Source organism: Alligator mississippiensis, chromosome 1 (genome assembly GCF_030867095.1).
Source record: "Alligator mississippiensis isolate rAllMis1 chromosome 1, rAllMis1, whole genome shotgun sequence".
In the NCBI taxonomy this organism is placed as follows: Eukaryota; Metazoa; Chordata; order Crocodylia; family Alligatoridae; genus Alligator; species Alligator mississippiensis.
In genome coordinates, this window is record NC_081824.1 from 8881571 (window position 1) to 8899511 (window position 17941).

At 52.1% G+C, this 17941-nt stretch overlaps 1 protein-coding gene across 2 annotated transcripts in view; it reads left to right on the plus strand.

Moving 5' to 3' along the window:
- Positions 1 to 9139: 9139 nt before the first annotated feature.
- The window catches only part of TRAM2 (translocation associated membrane protein 2), a 44384-nt gene continuing 35582 nt past the window's right edge, over positions 9140 to 17941 (plus strand). The window contains exons 1-2 of one of the 2 annotated variants that reach the window (XM_014599630.3): positions 9140 to 9349; positions 11268 to 11315. In XM_014599630.3, the coding sequence (XP_014455116.1) occupies positions 9230 to 9349; positions 11268 to 11315 (168 nt within the window). In that variant the 5' untranslated portion in view covers positions 9140 to 9229. The remainder of the gene's footprint in view (positions 9350 to 11267; positions 11316 to 17941) is intronic. The other variant, XM_006270717.4, reaches the window with a different exon arrangement.

The following is a 17941-nucleotide window of genomic DNA, read 5'->3' on the forward strand; positions in this document are numbered from 1 at the left end:
TTGGGTATGACAATGCTGAGTGTTTCTGGCTCTAGGAAGAGAAGTCACAAACCCAAACTGGCGCCTGAGCCCCTGCACTCCAAGTGGGGAAAGGCTGGTACCTAAGATTGGGTGAAACCACGCCGAAGACCGAGTGCCAGGACCACCTGGCATAGCTGGTGGGACATGCTGCAGTGAGGTGTGCCTGATAGCTCACGCTTTGGATGCACTTAAGGGTCTCCCTGCAGTCCTGGATTGGCACCTACAGGTGATGATCAGACCTAATACACCTATGCTCTCGGTGCTCAGAAGATGGACAGCCCGTCCTACATGAACCTGTGCTTCACAGGCCAACGCCTCCACCTCGTCTTGGGGAACCAAGTTACCCCTTTGTGCACAGTCATGCTCTGCCTCCTGCTAGCAAACCTTGAATTCGAGGCTGCACGGTGGCCTGACTTCAGCAGGAGGTTTCCCCACTTAGCCTTGCCTCTAGCCTGGTGGCGAGGGCACTTTCCAGAGAGATAGGCTTGAATCCCTCAGGCTGAAAGCCTCTAACCCAGGTCTCACACTTGGGTGAGTGCTCAAACCACTGGGCTACTTTATTAGCAATAAAGCAGCATCAATACTTGCTCCTTCTTTGCCACCCATGCCTTCAAAGGCTGAGCTGTTCTCAGTTCTTTCAAAAATAAGCAGGTCTCTTCTTTCGGGAAAGGGTCCTGGACTGGGGACTGCAAGGGGCTGGAGATGGCTCCCTGCGGCCCATTCAAAAGCCATGCGGGACTAAGGACTTTCCCCTGTTCTCAGTATGTAGCTACATCTGCCTGGTGACGGAGGATGAGGACCTTCTCCATATGCCCATGTCCTCAGGCCTTGCTCTTAGCATCATTGGGGAACAGGGTGGGAAGGGACCGCGCAAGGCCATCTAGTTCAGCCCTCTGCTCTGGGCAGGATCATCCCAGCCAAGTGTGTCTAACAAAAATTTCCAGGGATTTCTCAATATTTCTAGGCAGCCTGTCCCAAAGCCTGGCCCCTCTCATTGTCTGAAAGTCCCTTCTGATCTCCAACCTCCATTTCCTCTGCTGCAGCTTGAGGTCACTCTACCTAGTCCTGTCCCCTACAGCCAGAGAAAAGCCTGTCTCCATCTTCCCATTCAGGTATTTAGGATTTGCTAGCAAATGTCCCCTGTCTTCTCTTCTCCAGACGAAATAACTCTAGTTCTTTCAGCCCATCTTTATAAATCTTACTTTCCAGGCCCCTTGCTTCCCAGGCTCTCACTTCCCAGAGTACAGGGTTCTGCAAAATGCCTCCAAGCCAGCATCGGGAGGCCTAAATTCTTTACTTAGGCAGGCCCAAAGCTTAATCCTGCCACCCTCTCATTTGGTGGCAGGTTTCCATATAGCTGGTAGGATTCACCCTTGCCTTTAAGAGAGACCTGCAAGCTGCTCTGACCTGATCCAACTGCCCTATATTATTAGAGATGCTACAGGCACTGGTTGCTTTGTATATAGGGTGGGGCTGGAATCAAGAGCAGGAAGCTCACCCCTATATGATTTAAAGATAGACCTGAATTACTTGTATTGTAGCACCTCGGAGGCTCCATCAATGACCAGGACTCCACTGTGCTCAGACAGACTGAAACAGCTGGGACCTCCCTGTAGATGTGCATTTAAGTTAATTCTGAATGGGGCCGTCTTTGAAGGATCTTTCAGCTGCTTGTTGCTTTGTCAAGGTCAGGGGAGAGGCAGGGAAGGGAATTTGAATGATCTGTTGGGTGCAAAATGCTTTGCCTGTTCCTGACATGAACTGGTTGTGTCACTTTATATCTGTTAGCTTAGGTGGCTTCATAGCTTTAGTACACGCAGCTCCCGATAGCATCAGTAATGCTTTTATAGCCTGGAGAAATAAACTTCCAGCTGATCATCTTCCTTTTTGGTCTTTAAGCATTGATTCCCCCCCCTCCCCTACTAGAAATGTAAATGGGGCATGCCTTCCAGCTTTCCACAGGATACAGAGATGCCAGCTATCATCTGGCCAACTCTGCTGACTACAGCATATTTAAAGAAGCATTCCCAATCAAAAAAAAATAAATCCTGAACCTGATTTTCACTACCAGGGTAAGCTGATAGCACTGTGATCCTCAACCACAGCACACCTGGGGTGGTTTGAGATCCTTTCAAGGGTACCACGAGTTGCCATGTAATGGTAGCGCTGGTAGGTGAGCAAACATGAGTTGCAAGATAAAGCCAGAGGTTTCAAATAGGAACCCATAGCAGTGCTGTTGTGGTCCAAGTTCTTTGCAAGGGAAGAATTGGCTTATTATTTTTCTGCAGTCCAAAATAATGCAAACAGACAGCTGGCATTTTCCAAGGGGTGCCTTTGGTCTGAGTCTAACAAGGGAGTCCTTTGAGTCTAAAAAGGTTGAGAACCATTGCCATAGCATTGACCCTTGTTCTGATTAACCAGAGCTGAAGAAATTTTTCATGCTTCCCTTTCTGGGGCCGCCAGAGGGAGGCCTGGAGAAAACGTGTTGCATACACTGCTCAAGAGAGAGGTTCCTGTTACAAACCGGACCTTGCAATGCAGCTGGCACTGGTATGTGTTACTGTGGACAGATGGGAGCCGAGGAAGGTGGACCTTTGCCAAGCCCTAACAGTGGGTCCAGGACAATAAGTTGGAATAATAGTTGCAACCAGAGTGCTTTGTGGACTTGCCACTGGAACACAGCACAGGGCGATGGCTGCAGAGACATCCCATGTTCCAGCGCTTGGGTGACACTCCTTGCACCGTACCTAGGCTCCCGGCAGCCCCGGGCAAACTTTTAGTATCAGCCCCCCCTTTGCCAGAGATAATGATAATAATAATCGGACAATGGGGGGGGAAACATTTTCAGGCCCTCTTTCTGTTCAGTCCCCAGGCAGCCGCCCAGTTCACCCATGCCTGTGTCCAGCCCTGGCAGGGACGTGGACATTTAATGCGGTCCACACCTCTCTGCATTTTGTTATGGGGTGGTTTCAGTTTGAAATAGCCTAGAATGACATTAAAGTAGAGACAGAAAAAGCCTCAGGAGGTTATCTAGTCCAACCCCCTCTCAAGTCTGGATCATTTCCGTCTCAATCTCCTCCACATCTTTGTCTAACCTGTTTGTAAGAGCTTTCACTTATAGAGAAGCTCTTGGGAATCTGTTTTCCAGTGATTCCACAGCTCATTGCTAGACCAGCCAGCCTACATCTCCCTTCTTGCAGCTGAAGACCATTGCTTCTCATTCTGTCCCTTGTGCTCCTGCTCCGAGTATGAATCAATTAGGCTGTTTGCCTCGGAAAGCTGCCGTTGATGTGTGCGCTGTCCATTGAACTGTGTCAGGGCTGCCACCAGTGCAACAGCAGGACAGCCCTCTTGCACAACACTTGCCATAATAAATGCAATATGAATGCCTAGAGATAGATAAATGGGTGTAGGGAAGGAGTGAATAGGCACTGGGCCAAATTTTCAGCTGATGCAAATTGGCATTCGCTCATCTATATTTTTTTTGGTAAGAGATTCACGATAAACCGGTTCCCTCAAATAAGAACAAGCCCATCTCAGTTCAGCCAAACTGCATGACACTTCCCATGTACTCTCATCTAAACCAGCAGCGCAGGACTGGAGGGAACGTGCATTTTGGCAAGCTGGAGAAAGCAGGGCCAACTACTCGGTAGATCAAGCTGGTGTTTGTTCCACGGCACTGAAATGTCACCATGAAAAAGGCCATCTTCCATGAAAAGGACATTTCATTTTTGGGAATGGTTCAGGTTTCTCAGGCTTGACTGAGCAAATGGTGTTTTGACTGCTTTCTTTTAAACTGGTTGTTAAAAATCCCTACTTTTTTTTCTGGGTTTGGCTTTTTAAGTAAAAACTGTAGAAATTTCAGTGAAAACAACCCAACTCCTGCTTTTTCACTGTTTCTTGTGAAAGCCAAGTGGTATTCTGACCAGCTATTCATTGAGCACGAGCAGCACTGTACCTGGACTCCTGGCGGCCCCCAGCAAACTTTTTGTATCAGGCTTCCCTCACCAGAGATGATAATAATAATAATGATGATGATGATGATAAAAATTACCATTTTCAGGCCCCCTTTCTGTCCAGGCCACCCAGTTCACCCATGCCTGTGTCCAGCCTTGAGCAAGACAGCATGCGAGCTGAATGGCCCAAAGTCTGGGGAAGTTCAGATCTAATAGTCTGACCTGGTCCCATCCCCAGATAGGACGGAGAGTTACCATACCTCTGAGCAGCTTCCTCTGTGACACCAAGAGGTCACCCAGCCCATAGGCAAGCCCAGATCCTCCTACATTTCTGCACACCCTAGATTGGCGCTTTATGTCCCCAGAGCTCCCTTCTCACTGCAAAGAGCATTGCAATGTCCCTGTCGGCGGGGACTTGGTTCCACTTTGTTTCCCCCACGAGCCATGCTTGATGGGGTTTTATTTGTTCAAAGCAAACTCTGCCTGGGCCCGCACAGGGCCTGGCTCCCAGGACACGGCCCAGGAATGCTGACGTTTGCTCCGAGCTACCGTCTTTCCCGCTGACTCCCTCGCAAGCTCTTTCCACCCCCTCGCGTTCCCATCAGGAGGCTTAAAGCAGCACAATGCCAGCGACAGACCTTGAGCATGGGCCTGATCCGGTGACCTAAGCAGCTCTCTGCTTCTCTGCGGACCGTAGCCTTTTGGCTGGTGTAAAAGAGCTGTTCTTGGATTGCCTCTTCTGCCTCTTTAAAGATACCCTGTCTAAAGCTCCAGAAACCCAGCCCGAATGCCACCTTCCTTTCATTTCATTTTATTCCTTCCTCTACCTGCCAGCATAAGCAAGCTCTCACCTGCTTTCAGTGAAAATAGGATCCCCCGGCCCCTACCTTAGCAGTCATTTCACCATACTACCCTGTCATTTAATCCTCCCCCATCTCCTCCGTTGTGACTAGCCTGACTTGGGGCAGGGCACAGATGACAGTAATAAGAGCAATAAGAACAGTATTGCAAGCGCAGCCCTGCCCGAGCCAAAAAGGGGGTCACCCCTGTCTACGCTCTGGCATGACGCCTCCGAACGCACAGCCCCAGATCCCAAGGGCCTCTTTTGCTACTATGCAGCTTGTCTAATTCACTGCAGTCAGCTGTGGATATAGCCCCCCATCACTACCATAGCCAAGGGGCTTGCTTTCTTTAATTCCTTGCTGCTCACAATACCCTGGGAAGTACAAGGCAGTGCTGTTATCCCCATTATACAGATGAGGAGCAGAAACGCTGAGGGAATAAAGGCTAGAAGCCCCGAAACACTTTGTGTGGAAACGAGCAGAATTCGGGTCTCTCAGTCTGAGGCCGTGACTCGGGGGCCCTCTGCTCCGGGGTTGCCCAGCCCCGAAGGTGCTCTGATTGCACAAACACTTTCCTTTTCTCTTTGAAATTCCCCTGGCACAGCGAATGGCACCCCTACCCCTGCCTGGGGCCGCCCCAGTCTTTGCAGCCAGGCATCTGAGGTCCACGTGAGGTCCCTCGGGCCAGGGACAGAAGTTACACATCAACCAGTTTAAGTCATCAGGAACTGGTTGAAACTTGTAACAGAACAGAAGTTCAGTGCACAGAAACCGGTTTCAAAATGGCTGAAACCGGTTTAAGATAAACCCGTTGAATGTAGGATCAGACTTCACTGATTCGGGTCAAGCCAGTTTATGAAACTTCTGTTCCAGATCTCAGGATCCAGAAGCCAAGATCTCTGTTGCTTACTTGCCCTGATCTGGCAGGCGTTTTCTAGACGGGTTCACACAATGCAACCCAGGCCATCATTTGCTTCTGAAAGCTGGCTAGGGGAGAGGAAGGGGTGGTCCACTTTTATATTGCACCCGAATGCTTACGGCCCTGTGGGAGACCTGGGTTTGACACTCCCTCTCCACCTGGAGGGATTCAACCCTACCTTTTCCACTTCCTATTCTTCCAAACTTACGTTTGTCCCCTCTGCCACCAGGCTGGAAATACGGCAGGGCTGCACCCTTCTGCTTGAAATAGGTCCCCCAGACAGAAAAGAATTAAAAATGCAATAGGAAAAGGGTGAGGACAATTGTGTAGCCCCGTGGTTAGAGCAGAAGGGAGACCTGAGTTCAGGTTCCGGGGCTTGGCATGAAATGGCTGTTGGATAAAATACAACCGGCCAGACTCCAGCACTGTCCTAGCGCATCTTGGACTCGTTCCTGCCTGGTGCAACAGCTTCTTCTGGAGAGCGTCTCATACTCTAGCTTGTAATGGCAGATAAAATGCTTGGGAGGGAGATGGGGGATTTAAGCCCGCGGAGGGAATCAAGACGTGTAGGTCTCCCATTTCTTAGGTGCAAGTAGTGATTGAAAGGCTGCCCTGCGAAGGGGAAAAGTGTGAGCTCTGCTTCGTTTTTGGAAAGAAAAGGCAAAGGCCTCTGCTTTGCAGAGAAGGGCCAGGCTGTGGTTCCCATGTGGACAGAGGAGCTGCAGTGCGACCTTGAGGAAGGTGCCTGAGGGATGAGATTTAAGAGTTGCCCTCCTGTCCTCGGCATTTCCTGGCCTGCCTCGGCAGGGGTCTGCCGACTGGCCACGTTTTTACCCCGTGTGAACCAGTGAAGCTGTATGGATTGACATGGATTTACTCACCTCCGTGCCTTTTTTCCCAGTAGGGAGACCTTGCCTGACCTTCCTGCATTCATCTGCCTACGTTTGCATCCGTTTTAAAAACCTGCTGCTGCCACAGTGCCTAGGGCAGAGCAAATGACATGTAGGTGAATGCTGTCAGCTGCCTACTTTTTGCTTCACTTTGCCTAGCTGTCCAGAGGCTGTCAGTCCTTCAGACAAGGTTGACCCATCCAGCAATGTTTGAAACACCTCCTATTTCCCTGCGGGCTACCGTCAGTAAAATAACAGTTACAACTCAGAGGTGCTTGGCGCACGAACTCTGCTCTGGCTCAGCTGTCCTTGGTTGGGTGCAGCTTTCCACCCCAGAAGCAGCTGCATTCAGCGCTGCTCTGTGTCGACGGCAGTGGTAACCCCTCAATATGAGGATGACAGTCTTCCAGTAGACAGGGAAGTCATCAGTCTCAGACTGAAGAGGCCAGTCCAAGATCTGCAAGGTTGACTGAAGAGGCAGCAAACACTTCCAGGAGCCAAGAGCGGGTCCTGGTGACGTTGAGTCACATATCCTCTGTGTACATTCGTGAAACGCTGGAAAGTCCAAAAAGTCTAAAAAAAATAATAATAATAATTAAAAAAAAGATCCTTGGAGATCTCAGAACAACAGCAGAGTCTCCCCATACCTGAAGAAGGGTGCTCATGCCCGAAAGCTTGCAAAGAACTTTGTTCCAACTTCTCAGTTGGTCTAATAAAAGATATCACATCTATCCAAAGAGCCCTATCTGCCTGTATCTTTAGACCAACACAGCTACAATCAAAAACCTTACCTTAGTCTTCCTATTAAATTTTGACACTGTCTTGCCCTGCCCAGAGGGATTCAAGCCTACATTTCCCATTCTTCCAACCCTACATTTGCCACCCCAGCCATCAGGCTGCAAGTGCAGCAGGGCTTTCGCTAAAGAGGGAAGTCATCAGCGTGTCCCGAGATGACCGAAGAGGTCGAGGATTATGCGACAGATCTGACAACAGGAGAGCAAAGTCTCAGGCCGAATGGTAGGGATGTGTGAGAGCCGGTTATGCATTTACCTTTACTTCTTTATTTGAGGGTGTTAGGATTGTGTCAGGGTTGACGGTAGTTTTATGCATGTTGAGAAGATGGATTTGTATGGGATGGCGCGATCCTGCCTCAGGCTGGGGGTTGGACTAGAATCACAAATTCCTAACTTTTTTCTCAAGCCGTGCCCCCTTCCAGCTTTACCAGCTGCCCACATCCCCTACCAGTAGACATTTTCTATTTTAACCCCCCTAAATGCCAATTATTTTTCTTATAAATTATTATTATAAGAACAATAACATCTGTCATTACACAATTTCTCCTGTGTACTCCCCAGAGATGTCCTATGTACCCCCAGGGGGAAACACATATCACAGTTTGGGAACCCCTGGACTAGATGCCCTCTGGAGGTTCCCTCCAGCCCAACTTGCCTCTGGTTCAATGACTCTAAGTGCACACCCCGACTTGGAAGTGCGTGCCATCATCTTTATCTCCCTGATTGCTCACAAATGGAAGTAAAGACAACGGCATGCAGGGCAGCTCAGTGTCTCTGCAAAGGAGAGCCTGATCCTGCAACCTTTGCTCCCGGATTATTCACACGCCTAATTCACAGTCATGACAAGGACTGCAAATATGGGCTCTCTCTTCTTCTAAAACAGCGATTCAACACTTCTTTCCGACTGGAGCCACCCCTCTGTAGACTCAGGGTCTCCCTCCAAAGAAATCTGGTTCTTTTCTTCACTGGGCAAAACCAGGGCCATGAAAACTCAGAAAGAACACAGCGGGGCTAAGTGGTTTTGACTCAGCACTGAGCCCTTGTCTCGAAAAAGGCTGACGGCATCCTGGGCTGCACAGGTAGGAGACCTAACTCTAATGCTAATGACAGCCATAACCCTAACCCTAATGCAAATGTTAACCCTAACGCTAACCCTAATGCTATGTTAACCCTAAACCTAACACTAACCCTAATGCTATGTTAACCCTAACCCTAACTGTAATGCTAATGTTAACCCTCACACCAACCCTAACCCTAATACTATGTTAACCCTAGCCCTAACGCTAAACCTAATGCTATGTTAAACCTAACCCAAATGCTAAATCATATGCTATGTTAACCCTAATACTAATGCTAACCCTAAAAATATGTTAACCCTAACCCTAGTGTTAATGTTAACCCTAACGCTAATGTTAACTCTAACCCTAATGCTACATTACCCCTAATGTTAACCCTAACCCTACCCCTAATGTTAACCCTAACCCTATGTTACCCCTAATGTTAACCCTAACCCTAGATCTATGAATCTGTTACCCCTAATGTTAACCCTAAACCTAACCCTAATGCTAATGTTAACCCTAACCCTACCCCTAATGTTAACCCTAAGGCTGCCGCTGGCCCAGGAGGTGGCGGGTGGCGGCGGCGCGGGGCGCGGGGCTCGGGTCTCGGCGGCGGCGGCGGCGGCGGACGGGGCCGGGCTGAGCCGGGCGGGGTGGCGCCTGCGCGGCCCCAAGTTGAGCGGCCGGAGCGGAGAAGTTTGCGGGCGGCGGGGCCGGGCCGGGCCGGGCTCGGGCTGTTGCCGCCGGCCATGGGGTTCCGCCGCCGGGCCAAGAGCCACCCGGTCTTCAGCCAGGAGTTCCTGATCCACAACCACGCGGACATCGGCTTCTTCCTGGTGCTCTGCGTCCTCGTCGCGCTCATGTTCGAGGTGGGAGCGGCCGGGCCCCTGCCCCCTCCTGCCCCCGTGCATGCTGCTCTGCCCCAGGAGCTCCGGCGCTGCCCGCTCCCTCCCTGTGCCTTGCAGGGGCTGCCGCCCCCTGCCCACAGCGCCCTTCCTGCTCCTCCCCGGGCACCTGCCCCCGTGCAGCGCCCTGCTGCTGTCTCCCCCCCTTGGAGGGGCCTCTGAGCTTTCCCCCTGGCGCCGGGACCCCAGTGCACCCTTTGCCTGCTCTTGCTCCCGTGTCTCTCCTCCACTTCCCCTGATCCCTCCACATTATTTTATTTCCCCTCCTCCCTCACCTCCCTGACTCCCCCATGCATCTCCCTCCAGATCGCAGCCTCCCCTCTGCCTCTGGGACCCAGGCCAGTGCCCGACACGTTGCCCCCTTTGCTGGCTGCAGAGGGGGTGGCGACAGGGCTCCTGGTTGTGGCTGTCTCTATGGGACCCCTAGTCCTAGGCGTGGGGTCTCAGCCGCAACTGTGTCATGGGGGTGGTAGTGTCTTGTCCCTTTCGAGGAGGGAGATGGCATCCTGCAGCCTGTGTTTTCGGGTGGGGGGTGGTGACCCTCATCTCCCTCCGGGGCTCTTTGGTGGCAGCGTGCTGTCAGGGCAATGCTTTTCCGGCGCGAAGCATGGTGGCAGGGCTTGTTTTCAGGCTGGGGGCAAGAGGGTGCCTGAAAAGGTATTGTTTCTTACGGTCGCACCCAGTCCTGGAGCAGGACCCTGCGGTGCTAGGCACTGAACAAAGGCAAGAGCAGGAAGACAGTGCCTTCCCCCAAACAGTTTGCAAAGGGCAGCAGCTGGTAGCAAACAGGGCATCAACACCATCAGTGTGATGGGCACCAGGTTGCCCACCCCCCCCTCCCTCCAAGTCCTGCCTCAGCCTCCCCCGGTGGTTTTAGTGTGTGGCTGAGCAGGATGTGTGCAGGGACAGCTTTCGAGATTTTCATGGGGAAAACCCCATGCTGTTTCCCGTCCTGTGTGGTTGCAGGGTGCCTGCAGCCAGGCTGCAATCTTATTGCTCCAGGCTAAGTCCTTCCTTGGCAGGAGGGTTGGGGGATTTCCACGCAGCACGCAGGTGGTGATGGGGATTCAGATGCTGGACCAGCCCCAGTTGGACAGGGCTGGGTGCTAGCCGAGTCCAGAGCAGGGGACTGCTTGAATGGGGAGAGGGGTGTTATTTGATTCAGTTTGGACTGGGGACATACCGGAGATCTGGGCTCCTCTGGGTCGTTAAAGACCCCCCTGGTGCGTCTCAGGATGGCTGGGAGTGATGGGAAGGGGAGCAAGGCCAAATTCAAACCAGGAAAAGGGGGCATGAGATTTTACTTGAGTCCCTTTCCACATGGTTTCCTTTCCACTCCCAGGTGTGGTATGGAGGGGCGGTTTAGTGCGCTGTGCTGGGAAGAGAAACGTGCTCAGAGTATCTTTGTGGTGGAGGGCAGATGTGTATTGGGGGGTCCCTTATCTAGGTGACCACTGATCCCTTCCATGGTCAAATCTAAAAGGATTTTTAAGAAATGTAGCCTGCTCTTCACCCTGGATGTGCACTGGACCCGTGGCCTCTGTGCTTGTGTACAAGACTTCGTGCTTTCGGGGTTCCTCCTGTGCTACCGCCGGGTTTGCCTGGCTGTGCTTGGATGGCAAAGCGCACGGGAATGTGTGAATCGAGGGAAAATTGGGTTGTTTTTTTTTTAAGCTTTCCCTAGCTGGGTGTTACTTAAAGAAAACAGTTGCTTTGCTTGCATGGGGCAGTGTGGAGAGGAGGGGATGTGGGTGTGGAGTAGCCTCTTCTCCCTTCCCCTCCTGTTTCCCATTTCCCCAGCTCGGTCCCTTTTCTCTGAAGGAGGCATGGAGGGAGACAAGTCTTGGAGACCAGAAGCTCTCTGTGCTGCTTTTCCTTTCAGACTGGGCCACGCCGTTCCTGCCATCTTCCAGTCTTCCCAACCCTGGAGGTAGACCCTGGCCAAAACCGTGGTTTGCTCTGTCTCGAGAGATGTCCCATGAGCCCAAGGTGCTCCGACTAAAACAAGACCGGTCAAAGAAGCTCCATGCAAGCCCACGGCCATCCGTGCCCGGGGAGGAGATGGGCACCATCCGGTCCCTCTGCCTGAAGAAGGAGCCCCGTGACTTCCCACCCGTCCCCATGCTGGGGACGGGAGGGAAGTCCCTTCCCAGGGACAGGGATGGGAGATGAAGGGCAGTGCCCTTCATCTCTCCCTGGAAGTCTGTCCGGTCTCTGTGGGGCCCTTTGTCAGCCTCTTCCCCCGTTTTATCCGTCTGAGGGCCCTGCAGGCCCGCGGGCACCCTGGAGAGGAGCAGGGGCTCGGGGAGAGCAGGCTCCTTGCAGCCCTGGCGCTTGGCAGAGAAATGTCAGGAATGCGGCGCTTCCCTCCCCTTCCAGCTTTCCTCTTTCTCCCCTCGGAGGGGAGGAGACGAGGGCGGGCGCTTGGCGGTTCCTGCCGAACAACTTAGCCCTTCAGGCTTGCTCCATACGTGGAGCTGCGCAAGTCTGTGGTCAGTGTCTCAGCTGAGTGTGAATGTGTCTGACGGAGACGGTTCCCCCCCTCGCCTCCTACCCTCCCTTCCCAGCTCAGTGCCACGTTTCAAAGCAAATTGAGACTGGAGGGGGGGGGGGAGTCTCTTCCAGCAAATGAGAGGAGAAGAAAATCCACTTCCTTAACTCCCCCCCCAGCAATTTTTTCCCCTCCCTTTCATCGCAGTGCCCTGAATGAACAAGTAGTTTCCAGTGCACAGAAACCCTTAATGTCTTTTAAGGGGGAAAGGAGAAAAAAAACCATTCGAACTCGGAGCCAGAAAGGCCAGCTGGCTGGGGCATAAATTCCAAAACCACATGCAAATGCTGCTAAGTCGGGCATGCCGGCTGCAAGTTTCATAGTTGCACTTCGGGGAAAAAAAATAGAAAATAAGATCAGGGACTTTTCAGAGCACGGCTCTGCTGTCTGGGAATGCGGAGGTGTGCGCTGGTGCTTTTACCGATACCGTTGTTGCAATGGGGAGCTGGGGGTGGCTTTGAGTATTGGTTTGCAGTTTGCTGGGATAGCTGCCTCCATGCTGCATGCCAACTCGGGCTCTAGTGAAGTGGTCTGGATGCAGACATCCCTTTATTACCCTGAGCTGGATGGGTTGTCCTGGCCTGCGAACGCACCGCTTAGAGGGCTGTTTCAAAACCCTTGACCTTTTTCTCTTGCTGACAGTGAGCGTGCCCCGTCCAGGCCTTGTTTCTGCCGTCTTTAGCCTCAGAGCCACGTGCTGAATAAGCTCAGTCAGGCTTCTTGAAGCTTTAGCGCAGTCGGAAGATGTCTGATCGACAGTTGTAGTACAGCCTACATTAGTAGTTTTATTCGAACCTCCCACTGTGGCTGCTGGTGACAGGATGGGTAAGAACGGGATGTAGTTCCCAGCCAAACCTTGGGATAAAATGGGCCAAAGCACCAGCGTGATGCCAGCTCCTAAAGCCAAGCCTGAGGCATATTTATCATTCCTGGCAGCGGTGTTTTCCACCGCGCATCTCAAATCAGGAGCAGTGTAAGCACATCTCTCTGGTGCTGCAAGCAGACCTGTTGTCACTGCTGAGGTACGGTGACATCCAGCTTGCCGCGTGGCCTGAACGTGGCTACACTGCTTCAGTTTGAGGGGCAGCACTCGGGGAGCAGCAGAGTGCAGCTGAGGGCATGGTAAGGTTACCGTATAGTCGAGGGCCCGTGTAGATGGGGCTTTTGATCATTTTGCCCCTTGTAATGCTGGATTTGCAAAGTTCATAGAAAAGTAGGGTTGGGAGGGACCTCCAGAGGTCATCTAGTCTAACCCACTGCCTGAGCTGCCACATGCCCCTGTAGCCCTGGTGCCCCTGCAGCCCTGGTGCACCCTCCTAGCATCATCCCTATCCAAACCATCCTATAAAAATCCATTGTCTGCCCTATTAGCAAAACTACGTAGTCAACCCTAATACAACCACAAGGCATAACACCCTATCCAGCCACAGAAAAAAAATGGGGGGGCCACAGTGGCCAACATCGTGATGCTGCAACGGTCATTAAAATACTCTGGAGAGATCAAAGGAAGAGGGCCATACCCCTTGCTACACAGGAAGGCAACCCTCCTGCCCCCAAGTTCATACCAATCTGACCATGGGGTAACATTTCTTCCTGACCCAAAATATGGCAGTCAGTTTGACCCTGCGTGACGGGGCAAGATCCTCATAGTCGGGAAACTCTGGCTTAAGTTCTAGCAGATGCATTGGCACACCCCAATCTAGATCCCCAGCCTTGGCTGCAACACCCAGTGCTTCTGAGGATGGTGAAACTATCCTCCCCCACCCCAATATAGATGGTAGCAGGAGGGGAAAAAATTCCTTCCTAGCCCTGTATAGCAACCAGGAAGGCCCAGAAGCATGGGAAATACCCATAGTAGAGCATAGGCGTCACTGTGCCTAGATCATCCCCGACCTGTGGCTGTCCAGCCTCTTCTTGAACACTTCCAGTGATGGAGAGTCCACCACTTCTCTAGGCATCTATTCCCCTGCCTCACTTTTCTAACGGTGAGCATGCATTTCCCTGAAAGACTCCAGGAGTGAGTGATTGTCCCCTGCTTTTTGACAGTACCGGCGTGCCATGATCCCTGCCCCTATAGAAACGAACTTCTCCTGCTTTCCCCTTCCCTCTCCCACTCCATCCTCAACCCCTGCTTCCTCTGTCTTTGTGGAATCGTCTCTGTTCCCACCGCTTCAGCTTTGACCTGTGCAGCAATGCCTGGGACTCTTCCTGCTCCTGCTCGCTGCGTCCCAGCCATCTCCGAGTAGATCAGCATTGCACTGTGCGGTGTTGTGAGAGGTGGTGCAGTTACCTCTAAACGAGGTTGGGACTAGAAGCCCGTTTGCTCAGGATTACTTACCCGGGCAGAGCAGCATGCTAATCCTGCTGTGCTGCCTCTGGTACTCGAGCTGGCTCGGGTACCCCCACGTGCCAGTGCACTGCACATTGTAGACATATTTGCTGGCCCCCCTATCAGGCATCTGTGCCAATATACACTTGGCATAGCAGGAACTGATCGATTCCTGAACTCTCCTTGGCCCCCAGTTCTTTGCCACTGTTGGCGATACCCTCATCCTTCTTCATAACCAGGACCAATAACCCAGGTGGTGCCTCTGCTTGCACTCTTGCACGGAGGCTCTTACCATCTCCTGCCACTCATTCCTCCCTAGTGCTTCCAAGATCCGGCCTGTGTCTGTTTGGCTAGAGCAGCGATTCTCAACCAGGGTGGTACAAGATCCTTTTAAGGGTGTTGTGGTATGCTGCACTGTTATTAGTGCTGTTAGGTGTGCAGACACCTGCACATGATTTGCAAGAGAAACCCAGGGATTTTGAATAGGAACCCAGCGTACCAAAACCACTAGACCTGGTGTAGGCTGAATTCTTTGCACCGGAAGAATGACTCTATCATTTTTCTGTACTTAAGTAATGAATGAAAGCTAAGAGATGGCATTTTTTGAGGAGTGCCTTGAGTCTAACAAGGGGTGCCTTGTGTTGAAAAAGGCTGCGAACTCCTGGACTAGAGGCTGTTTGCCCAAGGCAGTTTCTTTCCCTGGGAGGGCTGTACCCAGGCTACAGGGCCTTTAATGCCTTATCCAGAGCCATAGGCAGACAGGGTTCTTTGGGTAAATGGGATATCTTTTATCAGACTGACTAAATAGTTGGAAAAATTGTTCTTTGCATACTTTCAGGGACAAACACCCTTCTTAGGGCATAGGGAGAGCCATGCAGACAGGTTGGGCTGGGGTGGCTTGTGGCTGAGGTCCTAGAGCGTAGTATGCAGAGCTTGTCTTTGCCCCCGTGGCTGGAGCTGGGCTCCCCATGGAGTGTCTCTGGTCTCTGTGCGTCCTGTTTCTGGGCGGCAAAAGTCCTGCTATCCCTACGGACTTTCTTGTGGAGAGGCTCCAGAGGAAATGTCAGAGCCCAGCTTCACAATAGACCGTTTCCGGTCAGGAAGGATTTCTCAGGGCTCCAAGCACTTCCCAGAAGGCTGCAAATATGTTTAATAGGGTTTAACCCTTTCCCTTACACTGGGCCACAGCGACACTGCTGTCCCAGGTGGTCTCTGTGCCTGGGGGCTGCCGGTGCACCTTATCCCAGTCATCTTTAATAGACCCTGGGGCAGGGGCCAGAACCCAGATCTGCTTTCTCCCAGGGGAAGCGTCCTCATCCCTGGGGAACAGAGGCAGGCTCCCTCATGCTTACTCTTTCTCTAATCCTGTGAATCTGGCATTCATGGCTATACGGTGGCTCAGCATCCACAGAAGGGGTGGACAGGAGCCCCCAGCCCAACCCAACCTGGCTTGTAGCCTGGGTGTCGGGTCACTTTCCCGGGAAGTGGGAGACGAGGAGGGCTACAACTTAGGTCTCCCACTTTCCGGGTGAGCGCCCTAACCATTAGTCTATTTTTGAAGGTGCGCAGTGCCTCTTAGTTCCCACCGCCCCCACCACCGTTGTTGCATTGTTGAATGGAAGTGGCTGCTATGCCTTGTGCTGAACTCAATACTGGCCGTATTCATTCGGTGTGGTCTGAGCCTGCCTAACGAACGAGTCCCCTCCAGGGACTTAGGGGTGGGAAGGCCTCACTTGAATGTCCTTGGGTGGGAGACAGGCCCAGAGCCCCTCATGTCGGGCAAGATGGTGGTGGTACTGGGCACATACAGTCGCAGGGCATGCGGCGCCGAAGCAAAAACACCGGCATTCAGCATCTAAGCAGTTGGGCAGCATTTCTGGCATCAGGAGCAAGTGGCTGGTCTCTGCCTTTGGTGCCCTGTAGGCACCAAAATCCTGTTTTGGGTCCATGCCTTGGCTCCTCATTGCCCAGCGCACTAGTAGCAAAATGAACCGGGTTTCTTCCCTCCTGAACCCATCATCCGAAAATCATAAGGCTCTTGCCTTTCATAGGACAAAAGCATGTTTGGGGTTGAGCTGTTCAGTGCCATCCCAGTTGCATCCCAGAGGTTGTGGGAGGCAGGAAGCGGCACGCGAGTTTGGAGTTTGCCAGGACCCCGCGGGAGGCGGCTGGGCCGAGCGGGCACTAGGGAGGTGCACGGGCTCACTCTGGATGTAAATCAAAGCAGCGGCAGAGAATCGCTTCCGTTTCCAACAGGAACGAACCCTCGAAACTCCTTGCTCCAGTCCCAAATTGCTCTTTAGTCACTGAATCTTCTTAACGACGCTGTAGCAGTGAATGCATGTCTGGAAGGACTGGCTTGGCTTGCTGTGGACTGTACCTGGCCAGGTGTGTGATGCCAGTGCTGTGACATGAGCAACTTCCGCTGCCACTTGCTGTTGCCTCGCTGGCCCACCTGCTCCCCAGATTTCTGTCATTAGCATCTCCTAGTCCTAGCTGCATTCCTCCCGAGGAGAGGGTATTGTTATCCCCATTCTACAGAGGGGGCAACTGAGGCATAGCAAGGGGAAGGCAGTTGGCTAGAGTCGCCTAGCACAAGGGTCAGGAACACAGTTCAGGTCTTGGGAAAGTCCCGAGTCCCAACTTAGTGCTCTCTCTTCTGCCTTGCACAGCTGGAAATGAGGAAGATAATGAACTTCTGTGATCTGGTGTTTAAAATCTCGTGGATCGCAAGCAGCAGAGCTGCAAAAACCAGAGCACTGCACTTATCTCGCGTCTCCGTGATGCTTTTGGTGGTGTGGCCTTGCTGAATTTGGAAACAGCCTCTCACCTCCCTCTGCCCTGAAAGTATTGGGGAGTTTTAGTTTATTCAGAGCCAGAAGCACATCTGGGTTGCAGGGGCATTCCCCAGCCAGCCCGGAGGACCTGGTGGTAACACTACTGCACCGTGGTGCTTTATCTGGTTCTCGGCATTGAAACATCCCTACCACACAGTGAACTGCGCTGTTTGCAGACTTCATTCTCCAGGTGCTTGGCCCCTTGATGAGCTTTATATGGAGGATGCCCTAAAAACACGTCATAGTTGTAAACAAATGAAGTCTCCTGCTAACCCTTCTGGGTGCATGAGAGTCCTCCCTGAGAGACGGGTGGGGAAACTGAGGCAGGGAGAGGTCAGTGGCTTGACTGAGACTCTGCAGCTTGTTGCAGATCTAGATGCAAGTAGGACGCATCGCTTAATGCGACGGGAATCGCCCTGGGTGAACGGGAGAGGATTTAATGATCTTGTATTTCTGTATCGATTCCATCAAATAGTTCAGAAATGATTTTAAAACAGGCTGCTGCTTCTTTAATCCTTGGGGTCTGGGCTTCCATATTTCGGAGTCCAATTTGTATGTGCTTTGCATCTGGAATGTACTTGGGGTTAACGAGGTTTCTTCTTTCAAGGGATGATCTGACTGGCACGGCTGGGAGAGTTTCACCTCCACTTCCTTTTGGCAAGTCAGGATTTTCATGAGTGATTTTTTTGGGGGTGGGGGGTGCTTAGTTTAAACTTGTTAAAGGAACCTGATTTCCACCGCCCCTCCCCCCTCCCCCCCCCAGGAAAGGTGGCGCATACTCAAGCATGTCTGATACAGGTATTCAGAATCAAAAAACCTGGAATATGAAAATTGCAGCT